General features: G+C 43.1%; 1 protein-coding gene across 2 annotated transcripts in view; it reads left to right on the top strand.

The window, feature by feature from the left end:
* Window positions 1–15,716, top strand: part of LOC118400200 (phosphatidylinositol 3,4,5-trisphosphate 3-phosphatase and dual-specificity protein phosphatase PTEN-like) — a 34,017-nt gene extending 18,301 nt beyond the window's left edge. The window contains exons 2-10 of one of the 2 annotated variants that reach the window (XM_035796814.2): window positions 3,671–3,755; window positions 3,983–4,027; window positions 4,126–4,169; window positions 4,289–4,527; window positions 4,760–4,901; window positions 6,708–6,776; window positions 7,280–7,446; window positions 11,759–12,043; window positions 12,179–15,716. In XM_035796814.2, coding sequence (XP_035652707.1) covers window positions 3,671–3,755; window positions 3,983–4,027; window positions 4,126–4,169; window positions 4,289–4,527; window positions 4,760–4,901; window positions 6,708–6,776; window positions 7,280–7,446; window positions 11,759–12,043; window positions 12,179–12,364 — 1,262 coding nt within the window. In that variant the 3' untranslated portion in view covers window positions 12,365–15,716. The remainder of the gene's footprint in view (window positions 1–3,670; window positions 3,756–3,982; window positions 4,028–4,125; window positions 4,170–4,288; window positions 4,528–4,759; window positions 4,902–6,707; window positions 6,777–7,279; window positions 7,447–11,758; window positions 12,044–12,178) is intronic. The other variant, XM_035796823.2, reaches the window with a different exon arrangement.
* The last annotated feature ends 2,180 nt before the right edge of the window (window positions 15,717–17,896 follow it).

The following is a 17,896-nucleotide window of genomic DNA, read 5'->3' as shown; positions in this document are numbered from 1 at the left end:
AATTGAAGTGGAAAACCAGACTACAGGCTGATCCAACGTTGATGTAATGTCCTTAAAACAAGTCAAAATGAGGCTCAGTAGTGTGTGTGGCCTCCACGTGCCTGTATGACATCCCTACAACGCATGGGCATGCTCCTGATGAGGTGGCGGATGCTCCTGAGGGATCTCCTCCCAGACCTGGACTAAAGCATCCGCCAACTCCTGGACAGTCCGGTGCAACGTGGCGTTGGTGGATGGAGCGAGACATGATGTCCCAGATGTGCTCATTTGGATTCAGGTCTGGGGAAAGGGCGGGCCAGTCCATAACATCAATGCCTTCCTCTTGCAGGAACTGCTGACACTCCAGCCACATGAGGTCTAGCATTGTCTTGCATTAGGAGGAACCCAGGGCCAGCCGCACCAGCATATGGTCTCACAAGGGGTCTGAGGATCTCATCTCGGTACCTAATGGCAGTCAGGCTACCTCTGGTGAACACATGGAGGGCTGTGCTGTCCCCCAAAGAAATGCCACCCCACTGTGCTCGGTCTGAACCTGCTTTCATCTGTGAAGAGCACAGGGCGTCAGTGGCGAATTTGCCAATCTTGGTGTTCTCTGGCAAGTGCCAAACGTCCTGCACGGTGTTGGCACAACCCCCACCTGTGGACGTCGGGCCCTCATACCACCCTCATGGAGTCTGTTTCTGACCGTTTGAGCAGACACATGCACATTTGTGGCCTGCTGGAGGTCATTTTGCAGGGCTCTGGCAGTGCTCCTCCTTACACAAAGGCGGAGGTAGCAGTCCTGCTGCTGGGTTGTTGCCCCCCTATGGCCTCCTCCACGTCTCCTGATGTACTGGCCTGTCTCCTGGTAGTGCCTCCATGCTCTGGACACTACGCTGACAGACACAGCAAACCTTCTTGCCACAGCTCGCATTGATGTGCCATCCTGGATGAGCTGCACTACCTGAGCCACTTGTGTGGGTTGTAGACTCCGTCTCATGCTACCACTAGAGTGAAAGCACCGCCAGCATTCAAAAGTGACCAAAACATCAGCCAGGAAGCATAGGAACTGAGAAGTGGACTGTGGTCACCACCTGCAGAACCACTCCTTTATTGGGGGTGTCTTGCTAATTGCCTATAATTTCAACCTGTTGTCTATTCCATTTGCACAACAGCATGTGAAATGTATTGTCAATCAGTGTTGCTTCCTAAGTGGACAGTTTGATTTCACAGAAGTGTGATTGACTTGGAGTTACATTGTGTTGTTTAAGTGTTCCCTTTATTTTTTTGAGCAGTGTATATACACAGTACCAGTCAAAAGTTTGGACACATACTCATTCCAGGATTTCTCTTTATTTTGACTATTTATTTTTCCTACATTGTAGAATAATAGTGAAGACATACATTATGAAATAACACATATGGAATCAAGTAGTAACCAAAAAAGCATTAAAGAAATCAAAATGTATCTTATGTTTAAGATTCTTCAAAGTAGCCACCCTTTGCCTTGATGACCGTTTTGCGCACTCTTGGCATTCTCTCAACCAGCTTCATGAGGTAGTCACCTGGAATGCATTTCAATTAACAGGCGTGCGTTGTTAAAAGTTAATTTCTGGAATTTGGGCCAATCAGTTGTGTTGTTACAAGTTGTGTTTTTACAGTTGTTTTGCTCTATTTGGTAAAAGACCAAGTCCATGTGATGGCAAGACCAGCTCAAAAATAAAGTCCATCATTAGTTTAAGACATGAAGGTCAGTCAATCTGGAAAATATCAAGAAGTTTATTCAAGTGCAGTCGCAAAAACCACCAAGCGCTATGATGAAACTGGCTCTCTTGAGGACCGCAACAGGAAAGGAAGACCCAGAGTTACCGGCTGCAGAGGATAAGTTCATTAGAGTTACCAGCCTCAGAAATTGCAGCCCAAATAAATGCTTCAGAGTTCAAGTAACAGACACATCAGCATCACCTGTTCTGAGGAGACTGTGAATCAGGCTGTTTCTTGGCCTCGAACTGCTGCAAAGAATCCAGTACTAAAGGACAACAATAATAAGAAGAGACTTGCTTGGGCCAAGAAACACGAGCAATGGACATAAGACTGGTGGAAATTTGTGCTTTGGTCTGATGAGTCCAAATTTGAGGTTTTTGGTTCCAACCGCTGTGTCCTTGTGAGACGCAGATTAGGTGAACGGATGATCTCCGCATGTGTGGTTCTCACCGTGAAGCGTTTGGGTGCTTTGCTGGTGACACTGTCAGTGTTATATTTATAATTCAAGGTAAATCGTGGCTACCACAGCATTCTGCAGTGATACGCCATCCCATCTGGTTTGCGCTTAGTGGGACTTTCATTTGTTTTTCAACAGGACAATGACCCAAAACACACCTCCAGGCTATGTAAGGGCTATTTGACCAAGAAGGTGAGTGATGGATTGCAGCATTAGATGACCTGGCCTCCACAATCATCCGACATCAACCCAGTTGAGATGGTTTGGGATGAGTTGGATCGCAGAGTGAAGGAAAAGCAGCCACCAATTGCTCAGCATATGTGGGAACTCCTTCAAGACTTTTGGAAAAGCATTCCAGGTGATACTGGTTGAGAGTGCCAAGAGTGCAAAGCCGTCATCAAGGCAAAGGGTGGCTATTTTGAAGAATGTAAAATATATTTTGATTTGTTTAACACTTTTTTGGTTACTACATAATTCTGTATATGTTATTTCATAGTTTTGATGTCTTCACTATTATTCTGCAATGTAAAATAAAGAATCTGTTGAATGAGTAGGTGTCAACATTTGACTGGTACTGGTGTGTGTGTGCGTGCGTGCGTGCGTGCGTGTGTGTGTACTCGACATGTAAAGTGTTGGTCCCATGTTTCATGAGAGGAAATAAAAGATCCCAGAAATGTTCCATATGCACAAAAAGCTTATTTCTCAATTTTGTGCACAAAATTGTTTACATCCCTGTTAGTGAGCTTTTTTCCTTTGCCTAGATAATCCGTCCACCTGACGGGTGTGGCATATCAAGAAACTGATTAAACAGCATTAACATTACACAGGTGCACCTTGTGCTGGGGACAAAAGGCAGTTTTGTCAAACACCACAATGCCACAGACGTCTCAAGTTGAGGGATCGTGCAATTTGTTATGCTGATTGAAGGAATGTTCTCCGGAGCTGTTGCCAGAAAATGTAATGTTCATTTTTCTACCATAATCTGACTAAGTCATTTTATGGAATTTGTCAGTATGTCCAACCGGCCCAAGACCTCCACATCTGGCTTCTTCACTTGGGGGATCGTCTGAAACCAGCCACCCAGACAGTTGATGAACCTGAGAAGTATTTCTGTCTGTAATAAAGACCTTTTGTGGGATAAAACTCTTGTTATTGACTGGGCCTGGCTCCCCAGTGGGTGAGCATTGCTCTGAAGTGGGTTTCCTTATGCCCTCCCAGGCCCACCCATGGCTGTGCTCCTGCCCAGTTATGTGAAATCCATAGATTAGGGCCTATTGAATTTATTTTAATTGACTGATTTCCTTCTATGAAGTATAACTTGGTAAAATGGGTGAAATTGTTATGTTTTATATTTTTATTTTTGTTCAGTGTGTGTGTGTATATGTGTATATATATATATATATATATATATATATATAGGATTTTCTTCTATGTATGTTTTATGTGTCCTTGACCCACTGGTGACCACAGATATCTATCCAAACATCATTGCTATGGGCTTTCCTGCAGAACGACTCGAAGGAGTGTACAGAAACAATATAGACGACGTTGTACGGTGAGTAACGGCTGCTCATGACCTCGTCTGGTGAGGAATCTGTAATGAATGCGTCTAGAATGTATTTTGTGATATCATTAGACAAAAAAATACAAGTTCATAAAGTATCCTGAGGTGTAGTGTCAAATATTTTGCGCCGTTGTCTATTTTGTAGCATGTCATTAAATGCATTACGTTGTCAATTTTTGTAGTTGTGTAATGTTCTGAATGTAACTGCGCCTCAACAGGTTTCTTGACTCAAAACATAAAAGCCATTATAAGATTTACAATCTGTAAGTATACCACAAAACACTTGCATGCTAATATCAATGTTTTGTTTACAAATTAATTGCTCCGTCATGACCACTGGCTGAAATCCTTCCCATTTCAGTTGTGTAGAACGACACTATGATGCTGCCAAATTTAACTGCAGAGGTACGCCATCAAAAACATCCCTGACACTTCAATGTCACCTATCTCACATTTAAGTTTTTAGAGCCAGGTGGCTGAAAGGGAACTTTGTGTATTTATATTTTTCTCTCTCCGCCCTCCAGTTGCACAGTACCCCTTTGAAGACCACAATCCGCCTCAGCTAGAGCTCATCAAGCCGTTCTGTGAAGATCTGGACCAGTGGCTGAGCGAGGATGACAATCATGTGGCGGCCATCCACTGCAAGGCAGGGAAGGGCCGCACTGGGGTGATGATCTGCGCCTACCTCCTGCACCGCAGCAAGTTCCAAGAGCCCCAGGAGGCCCTCGACTTCTATGGGGAAGTGCGGACAAGGGACAAGAAGGTCAGTGACTTGCCGTGGTCGATGACTACGCTAGTACTCAGTGCGGGAAGTCTCATAAAAGCAGAATAGGTCTAGATCTTCTTTGTTTTGTCCTAGACCTGCCTTTATGTCAATACTTAATTTCCAAGACATATTTTATATTTTTTACAATCTGTATATCCTACTGTGGTAATTATTAAATTATGAGTTAATTCTCTTGCATTGACTGTTTTTGTTTGTTTTTCCTTTTCAGGGAGTGACAATCCCGAGCCAACGGCGCTATGTGTACTACTACAGCCACCTGCTGAAGAACAAGCTGGACTACAAGCCAGTGGCTCTGCTCTTCCATAAAATGGTTTTTGAGACGCTGCCAATGTTCAGCGGCGGCACCTGCAGTGAGTCACTCTCATGTTTAACTTCACCTCTGACCCAGGGCGTAACTCTTTAAACGGATTGGCAGGCTCTGAGTGTGCATACGTTCACCCACGTTGGTAAAGAGACATATACTTTACATTGAAGCCAAGCTCTTGATCAGTTACTGGTGCTCTTTAAGAAAGATGGTTAGTTATTAATAAGAGAGAAAATAGATGACAATCTCTACTCCCAACTGCATTCATCAAGGCTAGGTTTTACCTGCGTATCCAAGTTGTATGTTTTTTTTCTGCAGTTCAGAGGATGAATGCAGTATGTCTCAATTTGTTTCAAAATAACAAGTCACCAAGGACCTCTCACAGAGATTATAAATGTAATAGTTTTTAAAATTCTCAATATTTGCTCTTCTTGAAAAAGAACTGCGTTTATTATTGATGTTCAAGGATTTTCAGAAACTGCACAAATTGGTTCGCACAACTCCGAGCTCAAGTAGACAGATTTTCACCACCAATCTTTAATCAAACAACTCCAATGATCTATCCTATGTCTTTCATCTAATTGAATATGTGCATTTCTAATCATGTGCATCTACTGTATGTAATTTGCTTGGATAAACTTTTCTGTGAAACAATTATTTTAATATTTTTCCACTTTTTCTGGTTTAATGTGCCTGAGTCACAGATCATCTTTCCTTTTGGGGTTTATCAATGCGTCACTTGTTTCCTCCTTGAGTTCTCTGTGATGCTCTCACCTAACACCTGAATGTGCTCAACTGCTCTGCACACACTCTTCTCTTTCCTTCTAATACTCCCTAAAGAGGGCCCTATTCTGAGTTTGACGTTCCCTTTTTATGTAGACCTAGATAGTTACATAATGTTACTTGTTAGCACTCAATCTAAAGTGTCAGCTAAATGCTGAGGTGTATTGAGTGAGAAGCTAATTAGGAGAAGACAAGACTTTCAATGGGACTAACATATAATACTAACATATAAGACATTTCTCATTGGTGAATGCACATTTTAGAAACAAACAGGCTAGATGCAGCCTTCTGCAATGGGGATTTGAGACGACCTTGGACTATCTAACGTTAGTCTGAAGTTCCCACATTTATTTCTTCCTGTGAATTATTAACCATGTGTCCTGTGTCTTGTTGACTAGTTCTAAGTTATCTCCATTTGAATGCCACATATGTTGTTTCTAGATGTGTGGCTGCGTATGTACATATTTGATAATCTAGCATATACAGGTAACCGCCAAAATAAAGGAAACTCCTATATAAAGTGTCTTCTCAACACGGCGTTGGGCCACCACGAGCCAGAACAGCCTCAATACATCTTGGCATAGATTCTACAAGTGTCTGGAACTTTATTGGAGTGATGCTACACCTTTCTTCTACGAGAAATTTCATAATTTGGTGTTTTGTTGGTGGAAAGCTCAGGAAAACTCCAGAATCTCCCATAAGTGTTCAATTGGGTTGAGATATGTTGACTGAGATGGCCAGGACATGGTTTACATAGTTTTCATGCTCATCAAACTATTCAGTGACCACTCGTGCCCTGTGGATGGTGGAATTGTCTTTCTATGGAGGTATAGCGATGGTAGCCAAAATAATGGCCTGCCCAGCATTTTTATACATGACCCAGGAACCACACCTGTGTGGAAGCACCTGCTTTCAATATACTTTGTATCCCTCATTTACTGAAGTGTTACCATTATTTTGGCAGTTGCCTATATATTTACTGATATAAGTGTTCCTGCTGTGTTCTGAAGCCCCAGCCAGTGCCAGCCCAGCCAGACTGTGTGTTAATCTCCTTCTCTCTCTCTGTAAGGGGACAGTACCATTAAAAACAGGAGCGAGCCGATCCCTCTGGGCTTCAAGAAAGGGAATTGGAATTGGGGTAAATGAGCCTTTCATCCATTTTGATGTACTTCCCTCATACACTGTTCATTTGGACCCAGTCCCAACAAGAACTAGGTAGATGCTCTTCTAGTGAAGGCTAGAAGAAGATGTAGTGTTAAGACATTGCAGTGTGGAGGCATATAAAGACCAACCAACCCAACCACCTTATGAGTAGTTTCAAACTCTAATAAATGTAATGCAGTCCGTTTGCAACAGTCATCAGAATAGGGTCCCATGGCTTTGGTTTTGGTTCTTTTTGGGTGTTATTTGTGGTCTGGTTCTTTCCCTCACTCCTTCTTTATGGGATTTCACTGTTTTCAAGAACTCACAACTAGGGTTTTCTTTAACTGTCCAACTGTCCTGCAATGTGGGTGGACATGGCAGCAACTCCAAGAAACTAACATTTGTATTTTGTCTTGTTCTTTCTCTACCTCTGTTACCCTTCGTTGCCACCTCTCCCTATCTCTGCCCCCTGTCTCTGAAACACTCACGCCTCTCTAGATCCTCAGTTTGTGGTGTATCAACTTAAAGTCAAGATCCACACATCCAACCCGGCTCACACACGGAGGGAAGAAAAGCACATGCTATTTGAGTTTCCCCAACCGCTGCCCGTGTGTGGAGACATCAAAGTGGAGTTCTTTCACAAGCAAAACAAAATGATGAAGAAGGTTGGTTTCTTCCACCCATCACGAGTGTCCCTAGTTTCCCCCTGGATTCCCTTAGCTTCAAACATTTTCAATTGCTGTTTTTTCAATGAATTGTGGTTAATAGAGATGAGCATTTTAAATGATTTCACTATTTGAATAATATTTCATATTTTTACGGATATGTACAAATTCGAAATACATGTTTTAAAGAAAGTATACATATTTTTTAATCCCGCGACTTGAGAGAGAGAGAGAGAGAGAGAGAGAGAGAGAGAGAGAGAGAGAGAGAGAGAGAGAGAGAGAGAGAGAGAGAGAGAGAGAGAGAGAGAGAGAGAGAGAGAGAGAGAGAGAGAGAGAGAGAGAGAGAGAGAGAGAGAGAGAGAGAGAGCTGGTGCTCTGCTTGCTGGTGGTGCTCTGCTTGCTTGCTGGTGCTCTGCCCCCCCTTCTGCTTGTATCAGCAGAAGGGGGGCGTGTGTGACAGACTGTGTGTGGCACAGAGTGAGAGAGAAAGTAGCTAAACTGACTCTCGCGCTACTTGTCTACAACATATGAAACAACAGCCTACCCAGGGGTTAAAGTTCTCCATAACTGCTACCGATTTCCATCATATGGATTCTGGAGAGGTTGTTTTTGAGATCAGTGTACAGCCACAATAAAAGTCTCTGGGGGGTAGGGGTTTCTGGTTTGGAGATGTCATAGCCTACTACAGACAGAAGTATGTCTGTTCCCAAATAAATGTATTCTCAAATATTTTATTTTCTCTTATGATGTGTCCACTGAACTGACATGAATGATTGTTGATGCGCACCAAAGCAGCGCTCAACTCCAACAGTGGTGTGTAGCCTACTGTAGCTGCTGGCAAAGTAATTCAAAGCCTATACTTTATCACTCAGGATGCAACTTTCCAGTGCTGCTATTTTTGCCAGTGGTGGAAAAAGTACCCAATTGTCATACTTGAGTAAAAGTAAAGATACCTTAATAGAAAATGATTTCAGGAAAAGTGAAAGTCAACCTACTTGAGTAAAAGTCTAAAAGTATTTGGTTTTAAATATACTTAAGTATCAAAAGTAAAAGTGTAAATCGTTCAAAATTCCTTATAGTAAGGAAACCAGACAGCACCACTTTCTTGTTTTTTTTTATTTACGGATAGCCAGGGGCACACATTTACAAACGAAGCATGTGTTTAGTGAGTCAGCCAGAACATAGGCAGTAGGGATGGCCAGGGACGAACTCTTGATAATTGTGTGAATTTGACCATTTTCATGTTCTACTAAGCATTCACAATGTAATTGGTTCTTTTGGGTGTCAGGGAAAATGTATGGTGTAAAAAGTACATCATTTTCTTTAGGAATGTAGTGAGGTAAAAGATGTCAAAAATATAAATAGTAAAGTACAGATACTCCCAAAAAACAACTTAAGTAGTCTTTCAAGTATTTTTTACTTATGTGCTTTTAAACCACTGATTTTTGCCTTGTAATATTATTCAAACAAAATCAGACAACCTTATTGTAGAATAGTTTACCTATTTACCTAGTCGGTGTTCTATGTGTGATAAATATTCCTTGAGGCGCATTCAAGTTGCGAGAGCCAGGAGGGAGGGAAACATGTATTCTGACAAGCAGTTAATAGGCAACCATTCTTAATTCAGTCATATGAAGAAGAAAACATTTAAGCAGTTTTGGCAAATGTATTTTGAATGCAGATTTGGCATTTGTTAAGAGGGGATCCCATTTTTACATTGCTACTATGTAAATAGAGCTATATTATTTTTATTTTTTTACAAATGCACTTTTGCAACCAGAGTTCCATGCATGGTTTAGGCACAACTGTGCAACAGAGCTCTTAAAATGGGCAATGTCATCTTCAAAGGGCAATTTCATACTTTATAAAAAAAATGGAATGTTTTGAGTGAAGAATAATTATTTATATTAATAATGACAACAATCTGGATGTTGTGTCCAATGGGGTAAATGCAGATGGACAAACCCCATGCTTCAGCATATTTAATTACAGCCACTATTCTGCATCAGTTGGGCTACAGGTGTTGATCAAATCAAATGCATTTTTATTGGTCACATATACATGGTTAGCAGATGTCAATGTGAGTGTAGCATAATGCTCGTACTTCTGGTTCCGACAGTGCAGTAATATCTAACAATTCCACAACTACCTAATACACACAAATCTAAAGGGATGGAATAAGAATATGTACATATAAATATATGGATGAGCGATGACCGAGCGGCATAGGCAAGATGCAATAGATGGTATAAAATACAGTATATACATATGGGATGAGTAATGCAAGATATGTAAACATTATTAAAGTGGCATTGTTTAAAGTGACTAGTGATCCGTTTATTGAAGTGGCCAATGATTTGAGTCTGTATGTAGGCAGCAGCTTCTCTGTGTTAGTGATGGCTGTTTAACAGTCTGATGGCCTTGAGATAGAAGTTGTTTTTCAGTCTCTCTGTCCCAGCTTTGATGCACCTGTGCTGACCTCGCCTTCTGGATGATAGCGGGATGAACAGGCAGTGGCTCAGCTGGTTGTTGTCCTTATTTATATTTTTTGCCTTCCTGATAGTTTTCCCCCGGTGATGCGTTGTGCAGACCACCCCACCCTCTGGAGAGCCTTGCTGTTGTGGACGGTGCAGTTGCCGTACTAGGCGGTGATACAGCATGACAGGATGCTCTCAATAGTGCATCTGTAAAAGTTATTCAGCCTCCTGAGGTTGAAGAGGCGCTGTTGCGCCTTCTTCACCACACTGTGTGGGTGGACCATTTCAGTTTGTCCGTGATGTGTACGCAGAGGAACTTCACTTTCCACTTTCTCCACTGCTGTCCCATGGATGTGGATAGTTGGGTGCTCGCTCTGCTGTTTCCTGAAGTCCACGATCATCTCCTTTGTTTTGTTGACGTTGAGTCAGCGGTTGTTTTCTTGACACAACACTCCAAGGACCCTCACCTCTTCCCTGTAGGCTGTCTCGTCGTTGTTGGTAATCAAGCCCACTACTGTTGTGTCGTCTGTAAACTTGATGATTTGAGTTGGAGGTGTGCATGGCCACGCAGTCATGGGTGAACAGGGAGTACAGGAGGGGGCTGAGCATGCACCATTGTGGGGCCCCAGTATTGAGGATCAGTGAAGTGGAGATGTTGTTTCCTACCTTCACCACCTGGGGGCAGCCCGTCAGGAAGTCCAGGACCCAATTACACAGGGCGGGGTTGAGACCCAGGGCCTCAAGCTTAATGATGAGTTTGGAGGGTACTATGGTGTTGAATGCTGAGCTGTAGTCAATGAACAGCATTTTTACATAGGTATTCCTCTTGTCCAGATGGGATAGAGCAGTGTGATGGTGATTGCATTGTTTGGGGACCTGTTGGGGCAGTATGCAAACTGAATTGGGTCTAAGGTGGGCCGGTAAGGTGGGTGTGATATGATCCTTGACTAGTCCCTCAAAGCACTTCATCATGATGACAGAAGTGAGTGCTATGGTGCAATAGTAATTTTGTTCAGTTATCTTTGCCGCCTTAGGTACAGACACAATGGTGGCCATCTTGAAGCATGTGGGGACAGCAGACTGGTATAGGGAGCGATTGAATATGTCCGTAAACGCGGCTAGGTATGCCGTTTGGGACAGCAGCCTTGTGAGGGTTAACACGTTTTAAATGTCTTACTCGTGCTTATTGCTAATAGTTTATTTATCTGACTTAATGAATTGATTCGAAGTCGCCCACTTGCTACACATGGAGCCTCTTGACTGTAGCGCTGCTTTGATTGACTGACGAACAAGCTACACGCGTGAAGGCTACCGGTGCGTCTTTTTTTATGTGGCGCACTCAAATAAACTCAATTGTTGTTTTACGATTTTTTTTTTTTTAAATGTAAACGTCTATCCTTGTAGGCTATGCAGCAATGTCACATACATATAAATCTTTTTTAGACTGTCTTTTTATTGTTAAAATAGGCGTTTTTTAAATATATTTTTTGGTATATTAATACTGAAGTAATACTAATGTTCTTTCAGATATTCGAATAACCGTGCCCATCCCTAGTGTTTCATTGTGTGTCTTCTATTGTATCATACATGATCGCCCTAATGATCATCCTAATGAACAAAAGTTATAAACAGCACTCGGGAGTTATAATTGGCTAGCTTACCTGGAAATGTGTTGAATCATCTTACTATGAATAATTGACTATTTTCACACCTATGTACTGTAATTGTTTAGTTTTTCTAAACCCGGCATTAGTGTGGTGAATATAACCACGATGAACTTCGGACAGACTCCATTACAGTTAGTCAGTACCTCACCCTCTCCCTCCACTGTACAGGATAAGATGTTCCACTTCTGGGTTAACACCTTCTTCATTCCCGGGCCATCGGAGGAGAGCATGGAGAAGGTGGAGAACGGGTCGGTGGTGGTGGTGGTGAACGACATGGAAGGGGTCCAGAACCAGCCCCCGGGCGGCCCCCATGCCCAGCCCCCCCAGAGCACCAAGTGCAGGGACAGCGGCAAAGACAGTGACGGGGACTACCTCATCCTCGCGCTGACCAAGAATGACCTGGACAAGGCCAACAAAGATAAAGCTAACCGCTACTTCTCACCTAATTTCAAGGTGAGCCATTCAAACTAATGGTTGTAATGGATTATCGTGGTTAAATTAATGAGGAAGGTACTACAAATCTTTACATCTTTTACAAGGTTCCCTTTTCTGATATTATGGCTTACCCTTTCTCTCTCGCTGCTTTAGGTGAAGTTGTATTTCACAAAAACCGTGGAAGATTCTTTGAATTCCGAGGTGAGCACTTCGACATCCGTCACTCCGGACGTTAGCGACAATGAGCCTGACCATTATCGATATTCCGACACCACTGACTCTGATCCGGAAAATGAACCTTTTGACGAGGAACAGCACACGCAAATCACAAAAGTGTGAACTTTTTTTAACATGAAAAAGATGTACACCAGAGGAAAAAAAGGAGAGAACTTGAATATGAACTCAAAAGAAGAACCTTTGTCCCCTACCTCCCCCAAAATGGCAATAGAGCATCATCATGTCAAATGCCAATTTTAGTTAAAAAAATTATTATCCTGACCAATATGTTTTTATTATTTTCTTTGGCGCGGCCGTGTACCATGCGCAAAGTATTGACACTGTTGGCCCATGGGGAAAGGTGCTTGTGTATGTGTGTGTGTGTGTATGTGTGTATATATGTGTGTGTGTGTGTGTGTGTGTGTGTGTGTGTGTGTGTGTGTGTGTGTGTGTGTGTGTGTGTGTGTGTGTGTGTGTGTGTGTGTGTGTGTATATATATATATATATATATATATATATATATATATATATATATATATATATATATATATATATATACATACAAAGTTTGGACACACCTACTCATTCCAGGATTTTTCATTTTTACTGTTTTCTACATTGTAGAATGATAGTGAAGACATCAAACTATGAAATAACACATATGAAATAATGTAGTAACCAATAGTGTTAAACAAATCCAAATATATTTTATATTTGAGATTCTTCGAAGTAGCCAACCTTTGCCTTGATGACAGCTTTGCACACTCTTGGCATTCTCTCAACCAGCTTCATGAGGTAATCACCTGGAATGCATTTAAATTAACAGGTGTGCCTTGTTAAAAGTTTAAGTTAATGCGTTTCAGCCAATCAGTTGTGTTGTTACAAGGTAGGGTTGGTATATGGAAGATAGCCCTGTTTTGTAAAAGACTAAGTCCATATGATGGCAAGAACAGCTCAAATAAGCAAAGAGTCCATTACATGAAGGTCAGTCAATCTGGAAAATCTCAAGAACTTTTAAAGTTTCTTCAAGTGCAGTCGCAAAAACCATGAAGCACTATGGTGAAACTGGTTCTCATGAGGACCGCCACAGGAAAGAAAGAAAGAGTTACCTCTGCTGCAGAGGAAAGTTCATTAGAGTCACCAGCCTCAGAAATCGGCAATTAACTGCACCTCAGATTGCAGCCAAAATAAATGTTTCACAGAAATCAAGTAACAGAATGTGTTCTTAACTGACTTGCCTAGTTAAATAAAATAAATAAATAGACATCTCAACATCAACTGTTCAGAAGAGACTGAATCAGGTCTTCATGGTCGAATTGCTGCAAAGAAACCACTACTAAAGGACACCAATAAGAAGAAGAGACTTGAAACACGGGCAATGGACATTAGACCGGTGGAAATCTGTCCTTTGGTCTGGAGTCCAAATTAGATATGTTTTATTCCAGACACCATGTCCTTGTGAGATGCAGAGTAGGTGAATGGATGGTCTCTGCATGTGTGGCTCCCACCGTGAAGCATGGAGGAGGAGGTGTGGGGATGCTTTGCTGGTGACACTGATTTATTTAAAATTCAAGGCACACTTAACCAGCATGGCTAACAAAGCATTCTGCAGCGATATGCCATCCCATCTGGTTTGGGCTCAGAGGGACTATTATTTGTTTTTCAACAGGACAATGACCCAAAACATACCTCCAGGTCAAAAAGGGCTATTTGACCAAGAAGAAGAGTGATGGTGCTGCATCAGGGGCGGCAGGTAGCCTAGTTGGGCCAGTAACTGGAAGGTTGCTAGATCTAATCCGTAAGCTGACAAGGTAAAAATCTGCCGTTCTTCCCCTGAACAAGTTAAATAAAATGAAAAATCAGAAGACCTGGCCTCCACAATCACCTGACCTCAACCCAATTGCGATGGTTTAGGATGAGTTGGACCACAGAGTAAAGAAAAATCAGCCAACAAGTGCTCAGCGTAGGTGGGAACTCCAAGACTTGGACAAGCATTTCAGGTGAAGCTGGTTTAGAGAATGCCAAGAGTGTCAAAGCTGTCATAAAGGCAAAGGGTGGCTACTTTAAATAATCAAAAATATATTTTGATTTGTTTAACACTTTTTTTGGTTACTACATGATTCCATATGTTATTTCATAGTTTTGGTGTCTTCACTATTATTCTACAATGTAGAAAATAGTAAAAGTAAAGAAAAACCTTGAATAAGTAGGTGTGTCCTAACTTGACTGGTACTGTATGTCTCTCACTACATGACCAAAAGTATGTGGACATGTGCTCATCGAACATCTCATTCCAAAATCATGGGCATTGATATACATTTGGTCCCCCCTTTGCTGCTAATACAGCCTCCACTCTTCTGGGAAGGCTTTCTACTAGATGTTGGAACATTGCTGCAGGGACTTGCTTTCATTCAGCCACGAGCATTAGTAAGGTTAGGCACTGATGTTGAGCGATTAGGCCTGGCTCGCAGTCGGCGTTCCAATTCATCCAAAGGTGTTCGATGGGGTTGGAAGCACAGAATCGTCTAGAATGTCATTGTATGCTGTAGCATTAATATTATCTTCACTGGAACTAAGGAACATTATTCCTCCTCCACAGAACTTACAAGTTGGCACTATATGCATTGGGGCAGCTACTGTTCTCCTGGCATTCTCCAAACACAGATTTGTCCGTCAGACTGCCAGGTGAACGCGTTTCCACTGTTCCAGAGTCCAATGGTGCTGCGCTTTACCCCACTCCAGCCAACGTTTGGCATTGCACAGGTTATTCTTAGGCTTGTGTGCGTGCGGCTGCACAGCCATGGAAACCCATTTCATGATTCTCCCGACGAACAGTTCTTCTGCTGATGTTGCTTCCAGAGTTAGTTTGGAACTCTGTAGTGAGTGTTGCAACCCAGGACAGATGACTTGTACACGCTTCAGCGGTCATGTTCTGTGAGCTAGTGTGGCTTACCATTTCATGGCTGAGCCTTTGTTGCTCCTAGACACTTCACAATAACAGCACTTACAGTTGACAGGGGCAGCTCTAGCAGGGCAAAAAAAATACTAACTGACTTGGTGGAAAGGTGGCATCCTATGACTGTGCCACGTTGAAAGTTACTGAGCTCTAAAGTAGGGCCATTCTTATGCCAATGTTTGTCTCTGGAGATTGCATGGCCGTGTGCTCTATTTCATACACCTGTCAGCAACAAGCGTTGCTGAAATAGCCGAATCCACTCATTTGAAAGTGTGTCCACATACTTTTGTATATATTGTGTGTGCAGTGCTTAATTTGCGCTGGATCAACTCTGTTTTGGACTATTTTGTTTCTGGAAAATATTTGGCCAGATCCAGTAACTCTCAGTTGCATGACAAATAATTGTACATTTTTGCAATGTTAAAATTCGAACAAAAGCGCTAAGTTCATCCGAGTTGCCAATTCGTTAATTATCCTGCCCCAACAATGTAATGTGAAAAATAAAATTTTCAGCTCCGGCCTAATATTCTAAGAGTAGATTCGGTTTGGGCGGGCCAGGGTTTATGGTTTGTGCAACATTGTAACCTATGTTTGAGACCAACGCATGGCAATGGCTCCGTGAGAAGCAGGCCAATGTCTCTTACATAACTACAATGAGATTAACTTTATATGATCTCTCTGCTGTGATAGATGTGAGCCTGCAACTCATCTCTCCAGTGTTGCACTTCAGCATGTATTTCCTTATAGAATCGTACGAAGGGTTCTGAAGCAACTGCAGCACCCTTGATGAATTTAAATATATTTGCCAAAGTTATATAATCACTGCTGTCTGTTCAGAAATAAATGAAATAATTCAGAACAGCCTACTGCACCACGAGAAGGCCTATTATTTAGCTACAGAGGATCAATAGCTTCTTTAAAAAAATAACCAAGCTGTGGATTGTAGCCCAATAACAAGAAATAGCCTACAGTCGGGAACGTGCAGCAAATCTGTCAGTGAAAAAAACGAATGCAGACAAAACAGGCCTTTCACAATATTTAAAGTACAATCGAGGGAAAACACAAGTTGGAAAGCAAATGGCTCATGGTGAAAATAGGAGACTATGCTGTAGGCTACCAAAATATTTGATCAACTTCCAAATATTGTTTTACAAGGTAAAAGGGAGAGAAGCTTTTGGCATGAGCGCTTCAGCCATCACCAGGGAGTGAGCTGGGCATCACTGGGTGAGTCAGTAACACTGGAAATCATTTTTAGGACTATTATTTCCTCATATTGTAGCCTACATTATGTTTCTCCACACACCTAGGCCTAGGCTATTGATGGATATAAGGCAGGGTCGTTTTTATTGATCTCAGATTCTCAGTTTGCTGGTGTCCAAGTAGCCTGCCATTTTTATAATTTGTGTGGTATTAAAAAATATTATGCCAAAGTCTGCAGTCATGTAAAATTTACTTAGAATTGCATGAAATGTGTTTATGAAAGGCCAAATTTTTCCAGGACCCTAGGCTAATATAAATGCTCTCCATGTGTGCAACTTCTGTAAGTGCCTCTGCTCTATGGCACTTTTTCTCATGCGTTCCAGAACCTCTGAACTCCCTAGGTCACCCACCTCTCTCTGTTTTTGTTCAGGCACCTCCCGATTTACAAATTAAGCTCTGTGTGTGTGTGTGTGTGTGTGTGTGTGTGTGTGTGTGTGTGTGTGTGTGTGTGTGTGTGTGTGTGTGCGTGTGCGTGTGTGTGTGTGTGTGTGTAAACAGACTTTGTGTCAAAGACGATGGAAACGAGTAACAATCAGGACTACGCTCCTTCTGTCAAAACCAAGGCCAGTGCTGCAGTCACTTTGTTTCTATTCCTGTCTTCTCCCCCCTTTTCCTCCTACCCTCGCCCCCACACCTTTTCCTCCTCCTACCCACGCCCCCACACCTTTTCCTCCTCCTACCCACGCCCCCACACCTTTTCCTCCTCCTACCCACGCCCCCACACCTTTTCCTCCTCCTACCCACGCCCCCACACCTTTTCCTCCTACCCACGCCCCCACACCTTTTCCTCCTACCCACGCCCCCACACCTTTTCCTCCTACCCACGCACCCACCGCACCTTTTCCTCCTACCCACGCCCCCACACCTTTTCCTCCTCCTACCCACGCACCCACCGCACCTTTTCCTCCTACCCACGCCCCCACACCTTTTCCTCCTCCTACCCACGCCCCCACACCTTTTCCTCCTCCTACCCACGCCCCCACACCTTTTCCTCCTCCTACCCTCGCCACCACACCTTTTCCTCCTACCCACGCCCCCGCACATTTTCCTCCTCCTACCCTTGCCCCCACACCTTTTCCTCCTCCTACCCCCGCCCCCACACCTTTTCCTCCTCCTACCCACGCCCCCACACCTTTTCCTCCTCCTACCCACGCCCCCACACCTTTTCCTCCTCCTACCCCCGCCCCCACCCCTTCTCCTCCTCCTCCTACCCACGCCCCCACACCTTTTCCTCCTCCTACCCACGCCCCCACACCTTTTCCTCCTCCTCCTACCCACGCCCCCACACCTTTTCCTCCTCCTACCCACGCCCCCACACCTTTTCCTCCTCCTACCCACGCCCCCACACCTGTTCCCTCATCCTCCTTTACTGTGAATGCTTCTCGTGCCCTTTGCAGGCTGTCACGCGACGAGGACTTTTGGCCTTTGAAGCTGCATGA

This window comes from Oncorhynchus keta, chromosome 2 (assembly GCF_023373465.1).
Source record: "Oncorhynchus keta strain PuntledgeMale-10-30-2019 chromosome 2, Oket_V2, whole genome shotgun sequence".
In the NCBI taxonomy this organism is placed as follows: Eukaryota; Metazoa; Chordata; class Actinopteri; order Salmoniformes; family Salmonidae; genus Oncorhynchus; species Oncorhynchus keta.
Note: the sequence above shows the minus strand (reverse complement) of the source record. Positions and strands in the feature narration are given on the sequence as shown.